At 32.5% G+C, this 25,000-nt stretch overlaps 1 protein-coding gene across 17 annotated transcripts in view; it reads left to right on the top strand.

Moving 5' to 3' along the window:
* Window positions 1–25,000, top strand: part of LOC106873997 (potassium voltage-gated channel protein Shaw) — a 526,032-nt gene that overhangs the window by 470,665 nt on the left and 30,367 nt on the right. For 9 of the 17 annotated variants that reach the window (XM_014921548.3, XM_014921547.3, XM_014921546.3 and 6 more), the window contains one exon: window positions 4,843–4,968. The exons of the other annotated variants lie outside the window; for them this stretch is intronic. In XM_014921548.3, the coding sequence (XP_014777034.1) occupies window positions 4,843–4,968 (126 nt within the window). The remainder of the gene's footprint in view (window positions 1–4,842; window positions 4,969–25,000) is intronic. 17 annotated transcript variants of the gene reach the window in all.

Genomic DNA, 25,000 nt, shown 5'->3' with positions numbered 1-25,000 from the left:
AAGCATCTGAAAAATATTAATAAACACACTTCATAAAGTGGTTGATGTTAAGAGGATATACAGCCATAAAGACCATGCCAAAGCTGACACGAGAACTCAAAGAAGCCCTGAAACTCACAAGATCCTGTCAAACTGTTCAACCCAATCTAACATGGAAAACCACAGTTAAATGATGAAGGGGATGATGGGGTGGAAAAAAAACACAGTTAAATGATGAAGTTAGTTTGGAGATGAGTGTAACTTTGGAATTTAAATAGTTAATGAATTAATTAAGGTTTATATACCACCTCTAGTAAAGTAAGCCATGGGGTGGAAACATCTAGAACACTGGTTGAAATTTGTTAGTTGTACTTTCCTGTTTCTTGATTTTAAATCCTGCAGTAGTTAGGATCATCTTATCTGGGACCAATTATGAAATTAACAAGGTGCATTTTATTATTGCACTAGCACCACAGAGCTTATCTTTTCCTCTCTACTCTACTTTACTTCTATGCATTCAAGGCAAATTTGAGTGAGGGTGAGGGTGAAAGAAGCAAGAGTATGAGTGTGATAAGGGAAAAAGAGTAAAGGAAGTAAAAAGGTGGTAGAGATGAATAATTGAAGAGACACAGTGATAGACAGTAAGGAAATTGACTTAAAAAGAACTACACAAGCCGGAGATCAATTCCTTACTACCTCAGCAATCATAAATTTACCAAGCATAAATTTATCAGCTTGAGAATACTGAATTACAGATCAAATTTTATTTTTTATAAATTTGTTATTGTACTGATCTAATTATTATTATTATTATTATTATTATTATTATTATTATTATTATTATTATTATTATTATTATCATCATCATCATTATCATTATTATTATTATTATTATTATTATTTGATAATTTCTCTGAGAGAGTAGAGTATCAGACCAAATACCTGAAAGTATACAGTTTCAGTACTGGTGTTATTATTAAATATCTTAACACCTAATATCAGTCTGAAACTCCTAATTAGAATGTTCCATATTAGCATATTGCAATAATTTATAGGAGCAAATAGTACAGGCAATGTATATCTGAGTTTTTGTTTTCTTCTATTAATACCTCTAGATATTAAATGGCTTAAAGATATAATGAAATCTAATTTGAGTGAGTGAATATGTCAGATTTCAAGACAAACAGATATTAAAAGAACATGGATAACTTACTTTACTCATAATCAACCTGAAACGTTTTGTTAACAATCATGTGTCATGCATTTCTGTTTTTCCCCACATCTTATCATGTGTGTGTGTGTGTGTGTGTCCGTGTCCATCACATGCACACACATGTGTGCTCATGTTTGTGGATGACTAATATATAAAATCGTTTACGAAGCAACAATCATGAATCTCAATTCACAAATCAGTGTAGTACACATGTAAGATTCCCAACTATATTTGTATTTATATCCTGAACTTTGCTCTGATGTAGTTCTCTCAGTCTTTTGGAGTTTTTCTTTTTCATATTCATAATAAATTTCATTTCTATCCCTCTATATATATATATATATATATATATATATATATATATATATATATATATATATATGTATATATATATCATCATTATCATCATCTATATGTATATATATATGTATATATATACACACATACATACATATATCTATTTATATAAATATATATATATATATATATATATATATATATATATATATATATATATATATATATATATATATATATATGCTGATCACTTTTAATCTTGCCCAGCCTGCAGAGTAAACTATGCTTGACTTAAATAAGTTTAATAAAACCAAAACAAGTTCATTGCTTTCACTATTTGGCTTTAATGATAAAAGTCTACTCTAATATGCATTGTGTATATTTGTCTAAAAATTTCAACTAACTGATCTTGTTAGAGTTATGACCCTTGCTTGTATTTCATTTCTAGATTTTAAACACTCCTGAAAGAAGTTTTTATCGACTAATTGCTTGGATGACCTCATATGTTAGCCCTATCACAATTGTGCACAAATATTATTTGTATCTAACAAATGTATGATTTTTTCCTTTGTTTTGTAATTGTTCTTGTTAATAATTAATACTAATTATTAATTAAACATTTTATTTATTTATATATCATATACTTTAATTTTGTTTGAAAATCTGAATGCAAATTTCTTTTTGTTATTAGAGTTTTGTTTCAATTTACCTTTATGATTTTTGACTTCATGATTTTTAGTTTTATTTGTTTATTATGATTTTATTTATTTGTCATGTCATTTTATTTATTTTTTTTTTAATTTTTATTTGTCATGTCAATTTTATTTCAATCATTGTAAATGCTGAAAACTAAACCTCAACACCTAATATCACTTTATTTCAGGTTTTTTGATAGCTCCACTCCATTCTCTTCCATATACACTCACTTCACTTCAATAGTTTTGTCTAATCACCAATGATAAAATAAAATCAAGCCTAGTTAGTACATAGATGAGTGGTCATTGAGAAGTTTAGGTACTATGAGCAAAAGTTTTAGTCAAGAATCTGGATCATCAAAATCATTAGTGCATCAGAAAGGAATGCCTTGAGGTATTCCTCCCAGTTCTTTACATTCAGAGTTCAAATCCTATCAAGGTCAACTTTGTTTTTCATCTCTCCAGAGTTGATAAATTAAGTACCAGTCAGCTACAGAGGTGATAGTATTGACTAACCCTTCCTCTCAAATTTGCCAACCTTGTGCCTACATCAAAAGCAATCATTATTATTATTATTATTATTATTATTATTATTATTATTATTATTATTATTATTATCATTATTATTATCATTAAAGTGGTGAGCAGGCAGAATCGTTAGCATGCTGGGCAAAATGTTTAGCAGTACTTTGCTAGTCGCTACATGCTGAGTTCAAATTCTGCTGAGGTCGGCTTTACCTTTCATCCTTTTGAGGGTCAATAAATTAAGTACCAGTTGAGTACAAGGGTCGATGTAATCGACTTAACCCCTCCCCCAAAATTTTCCGGCCTCATATCTATAGTAGAAAGGATTGTTATTATTATTATTATTATTATTATTATTATTATTATTATTATTATTATTATTATTATCGTTATTATCATTTTACTTCTCAGAGTTCTAAGTCTTACTTGCTCTAGTTGATTCTGTGAGTGCAGACAGCAACCTTTTGTCAGAGGTTTCACTGGGGCTTTTTGCATAAACTATAATCTTTGGTACTTGGAAGTTAACTATCATGGAAGACACGATACCCATGGCAATATCTCTACATTACTACATTATTATTATTACTGCTATTATTATTATTGCCTTTGCACAGCTTCTAACGCTGGAGATGTACTACGGTGTCAGCTGTTCACTACCAGTGAACTAAGGTAACACCTCTTATTTTTCGAGCACCTTCCAGAGTATTCGAGTGGTTGCAAGCAGTGCTGTTTTCTGCAAGTGCTCCACCCTTATTGCAGCCCCTATTTGTTCCACATACTTCTCAAGATTCTTACTCACTGTTCCCAGGGCTCTGACAATTATTGGTACCACTACCGCCCTTTTCATCGACCACAACTGCTTTACCTCCCAAGCTAACCTGTCATACCTATCAACTTTTCTTTCTTCCTTATCGCATACCTTGTTGTCAGCTGGGCATGTTATATCTATGATCCAGCATAGTTTGTTTTCTTTCTCAATTAAGACTATGTCCGGCTTCCTATTTTCTGGCATCTCTTATATTCCTTTTAATATAAGAGATCCCATGACAATATAGTAAGACTTGTCCATTGGACACATAGAAGGATTATTATTATTATTATTATTGTTCAGTAGTTTTATTTTTATAACATGCTTTCACTTCACTACCGAGCGCAGCTCTGTGCGCCTTGGGTATGTGCTGTGGTTTGCTGTGGTGCTCTTATGTTTACTGTATTGAAAGTGTTTTGCATAGAATGTGTGCAGTACCCAGTAGTGCAATTTTCTGCATGTTATATATATTTGTAAGTCCTGGTATTTTTGTTATGTATTTTTATTATTATTATTATTATTATTATTATTATTATTATTATTTATTATTATTATTATTATTATTATTTATTATTATTATTATTATTATTTTTATTATTATTATTATTATTATTATTATTATTATTATTATTATTATTTTTATTATTATTATTATTATTATTATTATTATTATTATTATTATTTTTATTATTATTATTATTATTATTATTATTATTATTATTATTATTATTATTTATTATTAATTATTATTATCATTACTATCCATAATGGTTCAGTGGGCCTATTGATACTTCACTGCAGTATCAGTATTGCTATGACTGAAACAAATGAATGATAAAAGTTGAAAGATTACAATTCCCATTTCCTCACCTTCCTTGTAAATCCAAAGAAAATCACCAACCCATATTTTTAGATACTTTTATGAATGAAAACTCAAAATATCACTTCCGTTTATCACATTTATTTATTGAGATGACTGTAATATTGATTAATTGATTGATTGATTGATTGATTGATTCTAAATATTTTCATAGTATTAAATTTCAAACATTCACCTTTCTTTGAAGTAAACAAACAGAAAATTCTTCCATGGAAAATATCTCGCAAAAATAAATTGCAACGATAAGTATTTGTTTCTTTAAAACTTAGACATCAATATCCCCAGGAGCTGGAGCTATCAAAGGACTGCTGCTTTGAGATTTCCCGTCAAAATCAATACTATCCAATGGACATTTATTTAATTTTTTTTTTTTTGTTCTTTATGTTAGTTTGGTTTTTTAGATTCTAATTCTTTATTTTGTATTTTCTATAATTTATATATCTAGGCAGGGCTACAGAGGAAGCAATCCCATTGGTGATGTTAAACCACACTGGAAATGATGACACTTTGCCTCCTTGTAATCCACAAAGCGTCTTAGGATTATCCTATGTTGATCGTAATAAATTCCCTGGTTAGTATAAGGGACTTCTCCTGGGCAGACATTTGATTGGTTGAAATGAAAGTGCGATTAGATTATAATAAGATGATTAACTGAATTTCTTAGAACACTTTTTTTTAGTGTCAAGATTCAAGATTATTTCTTAATAATGGTTATGATTTAATGTTAAATCATATTTTATGGGATTGTTGAAATCACAAAACCCTAATTATGATGTTATAGAAATAGAATAAATTACATACATACATACACACACATATATACATATATATAGTGTATGTGTGTGCACGTATGTACATATATACATATATATATAAATAAATATACACATGCACACAAATATATATATATATATACATATATATATATATATATATCAAATCTCTCTCTCTCTCTCTCTCTCTCTCTCTCTCTCTCTCTCTCTCTCTCTTCATGTGTGTGTGTGCGTGTGTGTGTAGTATTCTCTGGGCATTGACTTAACATTCTCTGCCTACTTCCCAGACTGCACTTCTCTCTGTTTAACACCATAAATACAATGATAGTAGAGTTAACACACACATGTATGCAAGCATGCACACAGGCATGCATACACACACGTGTGCATGTGCATGCACACATACACATGCTTGCATATCCACATCCATGCTTTTTATGATATATCTATTTTAATCAATATTTTAGCATTAAATAATACTTAGCAGTAAATATCAACAGAAAATGTATATTAATATATTCAAAATTACAATCATTCTGTAAGTTGGCAAAAACACTGAATGTACATTAATTATCCAGACAAGCTTTTAAGAGTTTGGTCAATTTCTGGGTTGATTTCCGACTTACTTTTCCTTTTCCTACCACTACCTCAATGGCCAACAAAATAATTATTAAATACAAACTACAGTTACTTCATTTAATTAGAGCCATCACTTAACTATAATTCATTTAATTACAGCCATCAGCAAAAATTAACTTCCTTACTAATTCACGTAATTCAGTCATTAGCATGGTTTTCGTCATTATATTCATCATCATTAATTCAATGACCATTTGTGTTTAGACTTGTCTGCTATACAGAATAACACCGCCAATCTTAATCTGGCATCATCTTAGTTTTGAGGCGAAGAATCCCAACGTGCGATTCCATCACTTTTCCCTCAGTCTGTTTGCAGCAGTCACTGTCAGTAAACTGCTCATTTTAACTCAACCCTCATTGTTAATTTGCATTTTATGCCTTTGCTATCATTATTATTAGCTCACTGCCACAGATCAGATATGATCCAATTGTTAGCCACTCTTTCACATAACATGTATTCCATTTGCAGCCCCACCTCTCTAATTGCATGTGCTTCAGAAGCCAGTGAGAGAGCCTCAACAGGTTTGCTTAACTTGTTAGAAATAGCTACCAAATATCTTGCCCCTTATATCCCACCATCTTAGAAAAAGTCATATTCAATAGCATAATCCTGTGTTCCCTCCACATGGGAAATGTCTCTAAAAAAAAAAGAGATGGGCACAGCTGGAGTGTCTTTGATCAGAGGTTTGCTCAATCAGATCTGACTTTGTGCTGAATATGACAAACACCAAAACTATTCTGAGAATTAAAGCTTTGGTGTAGTGAGTCTTACACTCTACTTTTTTCTGCAAATAAATTACCCTATGATCCAATAATGTGATTGTTTGATCTGCTGGAAGTTAGAGCCAAATTTTCCTCAAATCACACCCTACTTACCTTTAAAAAATGGAAAGCAACACTGGATAATGTAGTATCACAAGCACAATGTCTGTAAGGAAGGGAAAAAATGATGGGATAGGCATGACTGGAATGCCTTTGATCACAAGTTTGTGTAGTTAGATATGACCTGGGGTTAAACAACAACAACAACAATTGTTCTTGTTTTATCAGAGTAAGCAGTTTAGTGACTGGCATAAAATATTTCCTACTAAGTGTAAACTTACACTTCACTACCACCACCACCATCACCATCACTACTTCAATGTAGCAACCATTTATAACATGGATGTAAAGAGATTTCAATGCCTCTTATTCTTCATTCAAGTCAAAACAACAGAATCATCCTTCTTCCTACATTTTTCATTTAATGCATCAGTGACTCCATTTTACTGTTTCTTTGTCTGCCATCAGACACACTTTTATATACACATGGAATCCAAAACATAACACAGATTTCAATTCATGAATGAAAATAGTTGCTAATTACCAGAATAATTTAGTGATGATGATGTTATTCTTTTTTTTTTTTTTTTTAATAAACAGGATATTCTCAAAATAATCTAAAGTATAGTATCAGACAATATAGATGATATATTGGAAATATTTATAAATCAGTATAATTATGATTAAATTTTTGAAAAAAAAAATAGTTTTCCAAATCAGATTATTTATTTCAACCAATCAAATATGTTTTTACTTATCCCTGGTACAATACAGGTTCCCCTTTCAACTACCCTTGCGCTCCGCATTCTTGCTGCTGCTGCTGAAACTGTTCTATTTCACTAACAGTGTTGATCTTTTTACTCTCTCCCTAAATTTCTCTTGGGCTGTATACTTCTGTTTTGCTCTCTTACTTCGAACATTAATTCTTTCTTTTATATGAACCATAAGATAATTGTTGAGTCATTTATTATTACTGAGCTCTGAATACAGAAATAGACCTCAGAATTATTTTGTTGCTGTAAAGAACACTAGGATGAAATGTTCAAGGAATTTTGACTCTTATCTGTGGCAAATCAAGTTTGGTGACTGCGTAAAGGTTTAGTAAATACACAAAGGATTGTCAACTACATGGAAGTTCAGTGGTCACTTAACAAGCTTAGCAACATTAGAAAAATCGGGTAACAGCAAAGAAACTCTCAACATTAGCTTACTTAACAATGTATTTATCATCAATGTTGAGTTGCCGCTACTGTCGATGTGTTGGAAACAAGTGTTGACTATTCATATCTTGTTATCAAAATTTTACAAATATCTAACACAAAGACACTTCACTGCCCTCACTGTTTTTGTCTCCAGCCTAATATATTGAAATATAAATAGTGATTATGTCAGAGTACAGCTCACTATGAGAGCAGTGTTATAATTGGTTAGTGTTGTTAGCTTGTAGTACAAAACTCAAATCCATCAAAAGCTGCAATTAGGAGTTCTGCTAGGCTAATTTTCCCTTGTTAAAATTTGTCATGGAAACCCACAGGCAGGCATAACATAGGCACAAGTTAAAAAAAGAGGAAAAGACAACCCTAATATGTTTTTAGGAGTTATTCACTTCCTGCCATCTCTATTGTTGAAGATAATTTCCTCTTATTAAAACATGGTAACGATTTAACCAGATAGTACTTTACCTAAATATTTTCAACTTTGCTTAACATGAACAGGTGTTTTCACTAATAATTGATTGTAACCAAGATCATTATGAATACATAATAAAGCTTTCATAGAAAATCTACCAAACTGAACTAACAGCTGGTGTTTCTTCCCATACTGTGTCCTCAAATAGAAAAACAAAAATCAATGTTAACTGCCAGCCTAATTTTTTTGTTATCTATCCATAGGAACAATGCCTTTATTACTTTATTCATTTTTACCTACAGGGTTCCCACATACGCGCATTTCTCAGATTTTGGAGTTTTTTCTTTTAATGTAATATTTTGTTATTTTAACTTCCTGTGAGCAGTAGAATGGCAGAAATGTTAAAGCACTAAACAAAATGCTTTGTGGTGTTCAGCTATATTTCATCACACTTTAAATTCAAATCCTGATGAGAGTGATTTCGTTTTTCATCCTTTCAAAATGTGTGTCTTTCTGCCTATGTTAGAAATCAATATTAAATTTCTTATATAAATATTACTGGACACTGGTATTTTGGTTCATTTGTGTCCCATTACTGACATAGGGTGGGTAGGAGAATTGAAGTGGAGGTAGTAGCTATTCTGATCCAAAGTGAACTCTGCTAAAGACACCAATGGACCTGGTGTGTGATAGACTTACCACCCATTTTTGTCAATTTTTTTAGCAAATTAATATCAGCTGTTTCTGTTAGTCCATTGATATGGTCACGTTTCATGGGTGGTAGACTTAACCAGGAAACCAATTTAATATTATTGCCTGGATCTTGGATGCTTTGTGGTAACCACTCCACTGCAAGTATTTGGGCCAGGTCTTTGATCTGAGGATAACCACCACCCTCCCTCTCACTAGTTTTGGAGGCTCTGAAAGCTCTTGTAAATACTGCCTCCCCACTTCTGATTAAACCTTTGGGAACATTCTCAGTTTTAATAGAAGTACTTTTCAAACATTTTCTTATATTATTGTACTATGTGATTTGTTTCTTCCTTCTTTTTCCTCAACTACTAAAACTGGTCTGCTTTAGAAATCCTGTTTCTTTTACTTCCATCCAGTTTTTTTCTTATATTATTCTCTAAACCTTCCTCTATGGACATTGCATACCTTACTCTCTATCTCTCTTTTTTACCCTTCTCTTTCCCTCCTTGCTTAGTTGTCCTTTTGGTTCATTTCCTTCTTCCTTTCTTATTTCTGTTTTGTTACCTCGTTGCCTGCTCGGCTAGTTGGTCTCTCTCTTGCTCTTTGTCTCTCTCCATCAGTTGATCAATCTATCTAGCTATCTATTTATCTTTAAATGTATGTACTTTTGAATTCTTCAAATTCAAGTGAAAAAGTACACAGTACAGAAATGCAGTGTAATTATTTGTTGTGATGTTGAGATTTCTCCGAGTACTAACAAAGAGTTGTCTCACAACTATATATATATATATATATATATATATATATTATACAATGTTTGTTTCTGTTGCCTTGTCTCTCATGGTCTCTATCACTATATTATACAATGTTTGTTTCTGTTGCCTTGTCTCTCATGTTCTCTATCACTATCTTCAACCCTTTTCTCTTTGTGACTTCCATTCTTTTTTCAGCATTTTATTCACACCTTGTAAACTGACGTCTCTCTCTCTCTCTCTCTCTCTCTCTCTCTCTCTCATATGTTTTATGATTCGTGTATTTGTTATGTATTTGTCATATTTATATATGTTTGATACTTTAAATGTATTTTAAGATAGTGGTATCAATAATTAATATTTATGTTTAAAAATTGATTGATATATATATATATATATATAACTCTATATATATATATATATATAGGAAAATGAAAAAAAGCCAGAATGCTGAACTGATATACAACTTTATAAACATCGTTATTTCGAGTGTAGCTATACCATATGTGTATCCTGTTGATTTCCTGCTAGTGATAAATTCTTATCTGAAGAATCTATTTTCATGTTTATTGAATGTGCTGTTTTAATTCTCTTGGAAAAGGCATGTATGCTACACCTTCTCAGCTTCCTCTCTCTCTCTCATCGTTTCTCTCATTCTGTCTATCTCCCCTTCTCTGCTTTTAGTTTTTGTCTCTGAATAATAGATGATTCTACATGTTGTTTATATATTTGTATTCTATATGTAAACATTTCAAATTTATCTTATCTATTTATCTTTCTATGCCAGTCAATAGAGGTATATATTTTGTTTCTGACGGTGTAATTGATAATCCATTGATCTCAATTAAAAACATTCATGCATACCAGAACAATTCAATGACAGGAAAGTGTTTTTGGGTCACCTTTATGTAGTACTGATGCTAAACAGCTTATTGGAATGGAGTGCTTAATACCTACATTTTTAGTGACATGAACCAGTAAAAGCACTATTACATGCTTGCTCATGTTCCTAGAAATGGCTACCAAATCTCACTCAGATCACACTTCAACTTCTTAAAAATAAATATGTAGCCATTGGTTAATGGAGATCACGTGACATCTTATCTGAAAAAAATACAACAGGATGATCATGGTTGTAACACTTGTGATAATAGATCTACTCCAACAAAGCTGATCTGTAGCTTAACAGCTTGCTGCCATATTTGATAATTGCTATTTCACCAGTGATTTGGAGGCCTCATACTCTATTTATTGGTACTGTGTTGTTTTTGATTGAGTCAATTATCTCTCATTAGCTTTGCTCATACGGCTGCTAAATGATGCCATAGGTAGATACAAGTGTAGTAGACAATTGTATTTCTGTTAAGTGAAGAAAAATTAATTTCTAATTTAGTTTTTAGTTTAAGCAATACCTTTATAATATTGTATTTATAAGCCATGAGAAAATCACTGAACTAATCTATCAGCATACCATTTTTATTATAAAAATAGGAAAAAAGGATCTGTCTTTTTAAGTGTGTGTACACACACACACATATACTTAACTATGTCTATTGAGATTTAGATATTTAATAGAATTTTCTTTACTTTTTTTTTGTATCTTGCAAAAATGTGTCTTGACATAGAAGCATCAACAGACTTTGTGTTCAAAAGGTTAAATAATGTAACAAACTGCATTATGTAAATTAGAATGCTTCTATGTGTTCTCTAATGTTATACTATGTAGTTTTGTTGTAGACTATGACAAAAAGACAGATAAATTGTACACCAAAAAAAGATGTTCAAGACAAAATAAGATCTTTTTAAAAGCAAGCATATTTAATGAAGGACTTTAAAAAGAAATTAGTTAATTAATGCACAACACAAGATCTTGTTAAAAGCTAGACATATTTAATGAATGGCTTTAAAAAAGAAATTAGTTAATTAATGAAATTAACAACAACCAAAAAAGAAGTCCCAATATTTTGATTTTATTGTTTTCTACTGTAATATGAATTATTTAATCAATAAAAAATTAAATTTTGATTAATAAAAAATTAATCAAAATACAAAGTTTATTGGTGTACAAGAAGAAATAATGTCACAGAATGAAAAAATCCCAAAGAAACCTTTAGCTATTTCTTTTCCTCACAACACATTTTTTTTTCATAAATCTTTTTTTTTTTTTTTTAATTTACCCTTATTGGTGACAGGGTATTTACACCTTCTCAAACTTATATATTTTGCTTTTAAAGTTTTTTTTTTCATCTATTTTTCTTTTTTCCATAATTTTGAAGACTGTTCTTTGAAACTTTCATATAAGAGTCATCCTCTAACAGTGTTATGGTTTAAGTTACTACTTCTAAAATCAATGATTCTAGTTACACATCTAAAGTGCTTAGAATCTGTCGGGTTTCTCTTATACACTCTAAATGATGCACTGGACAGGTAAGTGAAATTAACTGTCTTATATTATCTACAGCTTAATTTCTTTTTTCCAAGTACATCCCCCACTTTTGATACTACATCAACTACACACACATACACATACAGTCAATCTTACTTCATTTCTTGGATTATGTTTCTCATTAATGTTTTTCAAGTGTCTTTGATCATTCAGAAAGGTTGCCTAAAAGCAAAATTCTCTTTTCTTAGTTGTGCTCCTTAAAATATAAACTCATAACAATTTTTCATGCAATGTACATGTGTATCATTATATAGGATGGAGTAAAGCTTTTCTGATCACATCAGAGCTTGTTTAAAAATAAACATCTTAATCATTTTTTTAAGTAACATGATACATATTCAAAGAACACTAGAGTTGGTAGCTTCTACTGAACCACATCTGTAACCTAGTTTCAATTGATGTTTGAATTATTCCATATTAATTTGTACTAAAAATTAATGATCTAATGCTGGCATAGTATTGTTATTTAAATTACTTTGAGCTTCATAGTGATCTGAGTCTATTGTAGGTATTGTGAAGTTTAGTCTTTCTCTTCCAATATGTTTTTTGGCATCATCCATGACTACCAAAAGAGAAGCTGAAGATCCTCTGCAAAGAAGATCTTACCAGTTTTTTTGTTCTAAACAACTTTTAAGAAATTAAAAGAAAGGAAAATGGAGAGAATGTGCCATAGCAAAATATCCTGGAAAGCAGTGACTCTGAATAAAAACTGATATAAAGCAGAGGTGGGGACTGTTACATCCTGTCACATGCTGACTTTTTAGTAGTGTCAGCATGTTCCTAATTTATGTTGTCATGTTGTTTGTAATAGGAAGGGCATCCAACCATAAAAACTGTCCCCAAAACAAATATGGCAATACAATAGCAAAAGTTGATCATTTTTTTTTTCTGTTGCTGTGTGTGCCAGATAAAGGGAAGCAACAGATGGTGGGACACTGTGAAGGCCATTGAACCTATACCCACGTAGACAAATAGATTTTAAATAATGATGATGATATCTAAAATCGTAAATCCAATGAAACAGTTAATGGCAAAGAAAGAAGCATCTAGATATGAATGACTCTTGCAAAAAGAAGTCTGACATGTGATGGAGATATCATAAACAAATTGTCATTGTAAATTGGTACTTAGAAGTCTACTCTAATCCTAACTCTAATAAACTCATATATTATTTATGAGGAGTTGTAAGTGAAGAAGAGCAAAATGAAGAATTGGGTGAAGCCATATGTTACACTTACTTGACTTCCAGCCAAGAAACAGTAATGTATAAACATGATATATTGACCTCATCCATCATATTCAACAATGACACATACCACTAAAAGATTTTTACGTAGATTTTCTGTTATTTTAATGAGAGGGGGCCCCTATGCAGTTGCACAACTTGCTACATACAGCAACCACTTCAAATTACATCCCACCTTCTGAAATAAAAGAAACATTGATAAGCTAACAAAGAGTTACTATGTGATTGCTTGATCTGCTAAAAGTGGCAGTCAAATATTCTTCAAATCACACTCTATAATTATAAATAAAGGTTACATTAGATCAGTCTACAAGGGAGCCTTTATGTAATCACAGAAAGGGCAGCAAAACCTCCTGTAAATGCCACTTAACCAGTTTAGTAAGGAAGGATACATTAGATAATGTGGCGTTGATTCATTGAGTGTAGAATAAAGACAGGATGGTCACAGATAAAACGTCTTTGATTATTGGTTTGCTCAGTCCAAGATAACCAGGTGTTAAACAAAATCAAAATGCAACTGTGAAATTATCAAGCAATGAGGGAATTTCGATGCAATCACTTGAACTGCAACAAATAGCAGCAAAATCTCCTTCAAATCATACCATGATATCTTTCCTCTCAAATCAAAAATCTTGTCTTCAAACCTTTTAACCACATTACTTGCTTTGGTTGATGGATGGGAACTTGAAACAAGAGACAGACACGCTAATTCTAGCCACTCGGGAACAAACCCTTAGATCAAATCTTATAAAGGCAAAAACTGACAAAACTCAGTCAGACAGTAAATGTAGAGTATGCAGGAAAGGAGACGAGAGCATCAATCACGTTTTGAGTGAGTGCAGTATACTAGCACAGAAGGAGTACAAGAGCAGACATGACTGTGTATGTAAAAGAGTGCATTGAGATGTTAGCCAAGTGTATGGTGTCAAAATAACAGAAAAGTGGGTATACCATGATAGAAAGTGAGAATTGAACTCTGCCATAAAGACTAACCATACTATTAAGGCAAGAAGACCAGACATGATTATGGAGGGAAAGCAACCAAATAATGTAAGATCATAGATTTTGTAATTTCCTATGACAGTAGAGTCAATCTAAAGAAATCTAAAGAAATTGAAAACTATCCAGATCTAACCAGCAAGCTGAGAAGACTGTGGAAGACCAAGACAACAATTATTCTTGTAGTACTAGGTGTACTTGGCACAACACCCACAATGTTACCTAAAAGACTGAAAGAAATTGGAAATGAAACTCACATTGTTGACCTGGAGAAAAGTACCACCCTATAGTCTGCAAGAAACCTAAGAAAGGTTCTTGAGATGTGAGGAGACTTGTTGTTACCAAACCTTAAGATAACATACCAGCTAACTAAATTAACATGTTCTAGTGAAGTGATAATGATAATAATAATTTCAACTAAAGACACAAGGCCAGAAATTTTAGGGAAGGGGTTAGGCAATTGCATTAATCCCAGTGTTTGATATTTGACTGATACTTCATTCTATCAACCCTGAAAGGCAAAACTGACTTCAATAGTCATTGAACTCAGAAAGAACCAGAACAAATATTGTAAAGCACTTGGCCTGACACGCTTATGATTTTACCAGTTTAATGATAATTGTTTCTAATGTAGTGACAAGCAATGCTAGGGGTTTAGTGAACCAGCACCACATAAAAAGCACCCATGGCGACATCATGTAATAATGCACCCATGCTGGTGCCATGTGAAAAAGTACCCATGCCAGTGCCATGTAGAAAGACACACATGTCAGCAACACATAAAAAGCACCCAGTACAATCTGTAAAGTGGTTGGCATTAGGAAGGGCATCGAGTCATAGAAACCATGCCAAAACAGACAATTAGAGTTTGGTGTAGCCCTACAGCTTGCCAGCTCCTGTCAAACTGTTCAACCCATGCCAGTATGGAAAACAGATGTTAAATGGTGATGATGATGATAATGATGATGATGATGATGATGGTGATGGTGATGGTGATGATGATGATGATGATGATGATGATGAGCTCAGAGGGATGAAAAGTAAAGTTGACCTCAGTATGATTTGAACTCAGAACATGGAGAGTTGGAACAAATCTTGCAAGACATTTTTCTGATACTGTAACGAGTGTTCTAGTCCCCTGCCCTCAACTGTTTCTTATTTAGATATAAAGCCAGTAATTTTTGATTAGATTGACTCCAGTACTTGGCTGGTACTTCATTTTATCAAACCTGAGGAGAAGAAAGGCAAAGTTGATCTTGATAGGATTTGAACACGACATGTAAAGATCCACAACAACAGTTGTAAAGCATTTTTTCCAATGCTCTCGTAATTCTTTTAAATTACCATCCTAGTCATTGCAAGCAATTTAAGCACAAAGCCAGCAATTTTGCAGGAGACCTGAGTATTTGACTGGTATTTGTTTTATTGAACTTGGGAAAATAAGAAGCAAAGTTAACCTTATTAATACTTGAGCATAGTGTTTAAGGGCTACAACTAAATACTGCAAGCAATTTGTGTGCAGCTCTAACAATTTTGCCAATTCACAGCCTTTAATAATATCAACAATATATTCATGAGAGTTATATCCATATTTAGACACCAGATATATCACTAGGTTAAACTTAAAACTGATAAATCTGACAATAATAGAACATAGAAAGAGAAACTGAAAATTATGAGCTGAATTTCTAATGGAGAGCTTGCAAAAAGCCGCAAGGCTAATATATTTGCATTGAAAATGAGAAGAGAATTGGACTATTTTGATAGTGACAAAGTAAAACATAAATATGGAAATGGAGATGATCTAAATTCATAGCGCTGAATATATTTACATATATAATGAGATAGAGTTATTAAGATATGAATACAATTACATATGTGCGTATGTGTTTTAGTGTCAATACAGTTGTTGGATCAAATTCCATTGACATGACACTTAAGAGCAGAGAAAGTAAATTCAATGATCAATCTTTTTTCCAGGAGAATTTATCATTGTTCATTTATTTTTGTTATCTTTTTATGTAGGGGAAGGGATAATAATAATATTAAGGCAGCATTAGATTATCCATAAAATATTTATTGCATTCACATTCTTTCAGACACATATATAAATACACACATACATGCACACATCTCTCTCTCCCTTTCTCTTTCTCTTTCTCTCCTTCTCTCTCTGTCTATCTATCTATCTATAGATAGATAGATAGATAGATAGATAGATAGATAGATAGATAGATAAATGTAAGATCCAAGGATTGAGGTGTATAATATATATATGAGACTGAGACATAAAGTGTTGAGTGTAACACAGCACATTCTAACTAGACTAATCTGAAGCATATTTTCACGAAGTATTCACTGAATACTTAACAACAAGCCAGAATATTCAGAAGTGTAACTTTGCCTTAAATATGTGTAGGACAGAATAAACCAACATAAAATACATGTATGTGAAAACATCCATTTAGCTCTAGGGCAAATCCTATGTGGTTAAGAAGTTCTCTTTTCATCCATGTGGTTTCAGGTTTACTCTCACATTGCATAGCGCCTTTAGACAAGTATTTTCATCTATAGCCCTAGACCAATTAATGCTTTGTTTGCAAATTTGGGAGACTAAAATTGAGTAGAACCCCATCATATGTTTGTGTATATGTGTGCATATGTGTATATGTGTGAGTGTGTGCACATGTGTGATTTTGTGTTTTGTTTATCACTTGCCATTTGACAACCTTTGTAACTTAGCAATTCAACAAAAAAATAAGCAATTGAATAAATCTTTGACCTGAAGTCTGTAGACACATTATGTCAGTGCTTATCCTAGTCTTTGTGGTGTATTAGCAGCTAAGAACACAATGCTCCTCAATGAACAGTACACCAGTCCATTGCAGGACTACTAAAAATATGTACCAGCTATTACTGGTGCTTATTTTTTTTACCTGAATGGACTGGAGCAACATGAAGTAAAGTGCTTTGCTCAAGAATACTATGTACCACTCAAGATTACTATGCCTTGTATTTGAAATCATGACCTTACAATCATGAGTCCAGCACCCGAACCACTGGATTATGCACTTTTATATAAGAATAAGTGCCAGAATTAAAACAGAATAAGTACTGGGTCAGTTTAATTGATTGAGTCCTTCATGACAGTGCTCCAGCATGGCACAAACCAAAATGAGTAAAAGAATAAAATAACACAGAAACAAGGAAACTTAGAAAGAATTGGAAAGAAACCTCAGCTTCAAAGATATCATCATCATCATATCAACATCATCATCATCATCATCATCATCATTATCATCATCATCATCATCATCACTTAATATTCATTGTCTATGCTGGCATTGATTGGATGGTGTGACCAGAGCTGGCACCAGACTCCAGTCTGATTTGACATGGTTTCTATGGCTGGATGACCTTTCTAATGCCAACCACTTTACAGAGCATCCTGGGTACCTTTACATGGTGCCACATGGGTGTTTTTACATGACGCTATACAGGCACTTTTACATGGCACGGTGCAGGCACTTTTACATGACACCACACAGGTGCTTTTACATGTCCCTGCCATGAGTGCTTTACACCTCTAGCTCTAAAGAGGAGAACTAGTCTCTGAGATGAAATCTTTGCCATGTCACACCCACCAAAAGGGAACCTCAATGATGGTGAAACCTCACATTTGTAATGATTTTGGTTGTTCAAACTACAACTGTTTATGTTTAGGAATGTTAGTAATGCTTTTGCAATGTGTATTGATTGTATCTGTGCAGTTGGAGACAAGGTTGGTACGATCCGATTGAGGGATGCTTCCTAAATTTCTTTTCAAGAACTCAGTAAATATGTATGTGTGTGAATGTCAGGTATGGCAGAGTGGTTAAGAAGTTTTGTTCACAATCTTGAAGTCCCAGCTTCAACACCACTGCACAGCATCTTGAGCAAAAGTTTATATTATAACCTTGTGTTGATACGTACCTTGTGAGTGAAATTGTGTAGACACAGGGTGGAAACCTATCAACTGGACTGTATCTGTAATTAAAATGTCCAACATTATCATATGTAGGGTCATGCTATTTTGACTTAGGAATTATATTAAGAGTACATGTGCCTGTGGAATACCCAGCCCATTAACTTAACAAGTCAGATATTCACTTGATCAAACATTTAAATGTTCATTTTTATAACCAGTAGAGGATTCATCATATCTATCTATTCTACTTTTTTTTCTCTCCTCTTTCTCTCCAATCTTTTCTTTCTTTTTGCTTGATTCTATCCACTTTCATTTGAAAGGAACCTCTCTTCTTCATAACATTTTCTTGAACATATATATGTATGTATATGTCTCCATTCACCATTATAAATAGTTACAAATTAGAACAAAAAAAAAAAAATAGAAATAAAAATGTGAATTAATATATTTTCAATTTCATAGTCTTTTTGTTCTTAGATGTCCTCTATATTCTCCAATATTTAAGCTTTTCCCTGTAGAGTAGATCACAAAACTATTTTATCAATAAAGCAATATGCAGTACTTGACATCTGTTTCATTAGAACAATATCTATTGTACTATCAGTAATTGAACATGCTGTATACTTTATACACCCATCAATAATTCAACACCAATTCTACAAGCTATAGAATTTTTGCCCCAAGCATACATCCTGAATACATTCTTTACAATCATCATTTCCTTTAGCAATTATCTCAAACTATGTTAACAAGGAAATCTTTTCTCTCTCTGCCATCTGAAGATTTACACAAAGTGAAACATTTTATGGAAGAACAAAAATAAATAGAATTACACAAAAGATATTGTGCTGGATGCTAGACTTTGATTTACATTATATTTCCATCTGCATTGGTCATGCAACAATGACAAACAGATTCACTTGAGTAATGGAAGTTTGCTATCTATTAAGATTATCAAAATGGTCCATTCTCCATGTTAATTCAAGCATCTTTCAGATCAAAGTAACTAATACAATATACTATTACCACTATACAGCATAGCATCAGTTCATTCACAATACCTTTGATTTTGCATTTTAGATTAAGGTTCTTATTCAAAACTATCTTCTTTTGTTCTCTTATTTCTTCAACAGGTCATTTCTTTATTATTTTTTCTAATACTTCCATGTCAATTATTACTTCTATTAGTAGAGAGCAATTTGGAGTAGACAGTAATCACATAGATAGTCAAGTCCATAATGTAGTTTCAATTCCCAAATGGAGCTACTTCACTTCATTTATATTAGTGATGTTCTCATAATTCTGAACATTTCTGTCTCAGTATGAAATCTATAGTTTCTCAGATGGTGTCTCTCTATCTGTCTGTCTGTCTGTCTGTCTTGTTCAAATTTACAGAAAACAAAAGATGAAGACATGTGTAGGAACAATGAGCAGGTGTGTTAGTTTAACACTCAGGAAAAATAGAAAAGACTTTTATGTTTTGAGCCTACACTCTTTGACAGAAAAGATTAAGTGGAAAAAAATTGAGTGAGAGATAAAAAAAAAAAACAGAGAGAGAAAACTGTGCAGAGTTCAATGGTCCAACATGGCAAGATGACTAGAAAAAAAAGAGGTTGAATAGAAGGGAGATAATAATAATAATGTTAATGGTGACCCCAACGAACTAAGCAGCGCAAGCGTGTATGTGTATGTAAGAATGGTGTATGTGAGTGTGTATGTGTGAATGGGGACGAGTTAGTTTAACGAATGTGTGTGTGTGTTGTGTGTAGCAGTTGATGTGTGCTTGTTCAGGTGGTGTATATATTGTTAGCTTGCAGTTTGAAGTTCTGAGTTTACAAAGTATTGCTTAGAGAAATAAGGGTTCTGGTACTAGATGCTTCACCTAATACTCAAGTTTTCAGCTTTCCCCTGAAATTCAAAGATTTGACACTAAGAAACAATACTCAATTTTTCATGATGCTTTTTTGTCCGGATCTCTATAAAGTTTCTTGCTACTTTTGATATTTCTAAGGCATGTCTACCAGTCATCATCATCAGCATCAACATTTTCATGATTGCTTTAGTATTCATATTTCCATGCAATTATCAGTTAGATGCTTATGTAATATGGCATATCTCTATTTGTCTTGATTATATATTATCACATTAGAAATTCCTTCATAGTCAGATCTGATCTCAACACCTCCACCACAGTCATCCATCCCTTTTAATCCATGATAAATCTATTATTAATTTGAATACTGCCAAAATAACATATAATCTGTTCAGCAGTACAGCATGATGATAGAATTTAAGCCCTGGTAAGCTAATATAATCAAGGAGAACAAATACAGAAGGGCTGGCTACATTGCATAACTGAAGGATAACAGATAGGCAATCAGGATGACAGGATGGATACAAAAATAATGGACAAGATTAAGAGGCCAATCAAAGACAAGATGGTGAGATGATCTCACTGACTATTTAGGACCTACATGGCCACAACTGAACAGAGATAGACAGCATTGGAAGGTGTCCAGGGATGAGTTCTTCCTTCAGGAGTGATAAAACCCTGGAAGTGAAGTGAAGCTGACACCATGACCTCAGTATGATTCCAATTTTATTTCATATATGATGAAATTCATAGAATATCAGGATTCTCCAAAGAACCACTTGAAAGAGTAGATTTAAAGTTAGTCACTAGCACTGCAGTATGTTCATAGTCAAGATAATTTTCAACAATTTTCTTCAAGCAAGTTCATTTAGGAATTTATGGATGCCCCAGAGTAGATTATTTCAGTTGTAAATAGCAGTATGAATGTAATTTTGTTGAGTGTATCACATACTCATGGTGATACTGAGTTCAACTCACTCCATAGAAAAAATGTTGTGCTTTAGGAGAATAAAGTTTGAGCATTAAACTAATAACCCATTCTTTTTAACTATACCGTTCTGCAAGGATTAGTGGTATAATACATGTCAAATCTACATCCATCAGAGGACATTTAGTGAATTAAAACCATTGGATGTCATAATTCCTATATTTATTTTATTCCTTATCTAGTGGAGAAGGAAATGTGATAATGTTACTGTAATGTGTTTTTTCAGATATATTATGGCTAAATCTTAGCAAGCCAAGTATTAACATTAGGTTTAGTAGAAGTGAATTGTAACGTATCTGAGACAACAAAGTGTTACAACTCACTTGATAGTTTTCTTTCGTTGATGTAAAACAGACAAATTCATTGATAGAATAAGTTAGAAATTCTACAAACACACTGCTAACAAAGTGAAATTCTGACAACTTTTAAATGTTTCATATCTCAGGCTATATAAAGGCCAAAAGGTATATCCAGAAGAAATCTGTCTACATTTGGAAAATGCTTTTTGTATGTATGACCAAGAATTGACAGGTATTTGAAAGGAGAAATAAACTTGCTGTCATGTTCATTATTCACAAGTATCGTTGTTGAAAAAGGCTACTATAACCAGTAACAGTAGCAGCCAATCAGCTTACAGATGTTGAACTAAATCAAATCAAATCTTTACTTTTCCTCCATTTTGTTATCAATAGATGTTGATGAGACAAGAGTAAAGTACTATAAAAGTAGGTGGGGAGATGGGTAACATTGTTGAAAGTAGGTGAGGCTTAATTGAATAGGGACAAACCAACAGCAGATAAATTAATGGGGGAAAAGGGAAATGATAAAGATTAAAGAAGAAAAAAGTGCAACAAAAATAATTACAAATTAGAAAATTAGAAAAGTAGAAAAAGCACAATAATAATCCAAATAAAGAGGTAAAACTAATTATTGCCATTATGTTTGTATGTATGTATGTATGTTTGCATGCATGCATGTATGTATGTACACACACACACACATGGTCTTTGTTGAAATTTTTTTTAGAATGTTCATATTCTCTCTAATGAGGATTTAAAGTGTGGAACTTGTTGAAATACACATTATTTCCTACTTACCAAGCATTCATAGTATAGCAATTAGATTTTAATTACCTCAACAGCAATTTGCAAAAGGAGGCTTTCTTTGTATTCATCTAATATGCTTTTATAAGTGCTCTTCCATCAGGTTATTGTCCTTCTTAACAGGCAATAAGCTTACTCTCAGTATAAGTCACAATTTTACAATTCAATATAAGGTATGTGGTGATTGGAATGTTTCACCATGAATGCAAAAAAAATCTAAAATACTTTCATTTAATATTGTACTTAATGTTGCACCTCTTATTTCTTGATGAATAATTTTGGGCACAGAACAGGATTTGAAATCAACAATAGTAAACCAATGAAACACTTGTTAATTAAATGATGCATTATTCATAAGCCAACGAGAGAAGCTGTATGTTGTTGCTTGCCATATTAGAAATAACTGTTAAGTCATCTTTAAATTAGATCTCCCAACTTAGAAAAGGACAGAAGTTAATATTGAAAAATGTTATCCTAAATACATTATATTTAATAAAAGAGAAAAATACTTATTGTCACGGCTGGAATACTTTTGATCACAAGTCTACTTGTTAAGAACTACCCTGAGTTTAGAAAAGAAAATCCACCCACCACAAGAGAATTGAGATCCTAAAGACAAGGTGCTATGTAAAAAGTACTGCTGTGGGTGCTGGTGCCATGTGAAACACACTTCTGTGAGTGCTGGTACCATATAAAAAGCATTGATGGTAGTACCATGTAAAAAAAACATGTAGTACACTCTGTAAAGTGGTTGGTATTAGGAAGGGCATCCAACTGTAGAAGCCAAGCCAAAAACAGACTATGGAACCTGGTGCAGCCCCTGGCCTCATCAATTCCTATCAAGCCATCTAACCTATGCTAGTATAGAAAGCAGGCATTAGATGTTGTTGTTGTTGTTGTTGATGATGATGAGGAGGAGGAGGCATCAAAAGTACTTAAACTAGCGAACTGCTCTACTCTATGATACTTATCATGCCTGGACAATGGCAACATTATTATTGCACATATTTTGGTCACTTCCAAAATTACTGATTACTGATAGCATTTAAAGCTGTAAAAGGTAAATATTAAATAGATGAACTGCTTCAATTTGTTGCTGTTCATCAAATTGGTTGTTCTAGTCATCTTTTCTGAAGTAGCAACAATGCATAAACTGAGCATTCCATTTATACAACTATTGGGATGACAGACACTCTCCTCTTAGTCCACATTCTTGCAATTTCATCTTTATTAGTCTGTACTTTCCAGCCTTTTCTAGTTCTTTGTCACTTAAGCGTGCATCCCCAGATATTGCAATATCTATAATCCAGGTTTCCTCTTTTCCTTTATCTACCACAGCAATGTCAGGTCTCCAAGCAGCGATTAGGCAGTCACATTGGATTGTAAAATTTCACAGTATCTTATATTCATTGTACTCGGTGACTCCTTCTGGTTCATGCTCATATCATTTCCATACTCTGTCCAGGCTATACTTTTCACATGGTCTCCAGTGAACAAACTTAGCCATGTTATCATGCCTCCTTTTGTAGTGCTTTTGGACTAGCTTGCTACATTCACTCACAATATGTGAGATTGTATCATTTTTGCTGCCACACATCCTACAAAGGGGCAATTTGCAGCTCTTATCTATTTAGAACTTGGTGTAATTAGTTCTCAGAGCTTGTTTCTGGGTGCTTCATATCAATGCCTCAGTGCATCTTTCCAGATAACTTTTTCTTAGCCGTTTCCAAGTGTCGGTCTTGTCTTTTCTTCCGATTTCTCTGAGGAATTTCCCATGCAGTGATTTCATTTTGCAATTATTTATTCTTTCTTCTTTTCATTTTCCAATTGTATTATTATTATTATTATTATTATTATTATTATTATTATTATTATTATTGTTATTATTATTAGTATTATTATTATTATTATTATTATTATTATTATTATTATTATTATTATTATTATTATTATTATTATTATTATCATTATTATTATTATCATTTTGATTCTTTTTTCTCATCTATGTTTCTTATAACTTGTTCCTGTAGCAAGCTACAGTGAGTAGCCTTAGGTATAAGTAGCATCCTTCTTGCTTTTTCCATTCCTTTTAGTCAATCTAATCGTTGAGCACCCTCTGTAATATTCCTAATAAATTCTTTTCAATAAGTCTATCATCATCACCACCACCACCACCATCACCACCACCACCATCATCATCATCATCACCATCATTATTATTTGTTCTCAGCAGTTTTTGCATGACCTTCTGTTGCACTGTCAGATGCATTTCTGTGTTCAAGAGGTGTGTGCAGTATCACTTTTCCAAGGAGGAGGAGAGGAAGGAAGGAAGAAAGGAAGGAAATGTTGCATCTAATTTACATTGTTTGGGGGTTTCTTTTGTTATTTCTGCTAATTATTTTAGTGTTTTGTTTTCCTAATGTATTGTGTATTGTTTGTACTGTACTAGTTGTTTTATAGTATTCAGAGATGACTGTGCAGAAAAGTTTACTGGGTGAGTTGTACTATTCAATTGAATATGTCTTGCTTAAAATGTAGGTTTTGCCTAGCAAGGTTATTTTTACTCCTCTTTTTTTCTTTTTAACTATGTAAAGCTGTAAGCCCTGTTGTGGTTTATACTTTTATCTTTTTAGTTGTTTCAGTCATTTGACTGTGGCCATGCTGGAGCACCAC

The sequence above is a fragment of the Octopus bimaculoides genome, chromosome 4 (assembly GCF_046866305.1).
Source record: "Octopus bimaculoides isolate indiv1 chromosome 4, ASM4686630v1, whole genome shotgun sequence".
NCBI classification, from domain to species: Eukaryota; Metazoa; Mollusca; class Cephalopoda; order Octopoda; family Octopodidae; genus Octopus; species Octopus bimaculoides.
Note: the sequence above shows the minus strand (reverse complement) of the source record. Positions and strands in the feature narration are given on the sequence as shown.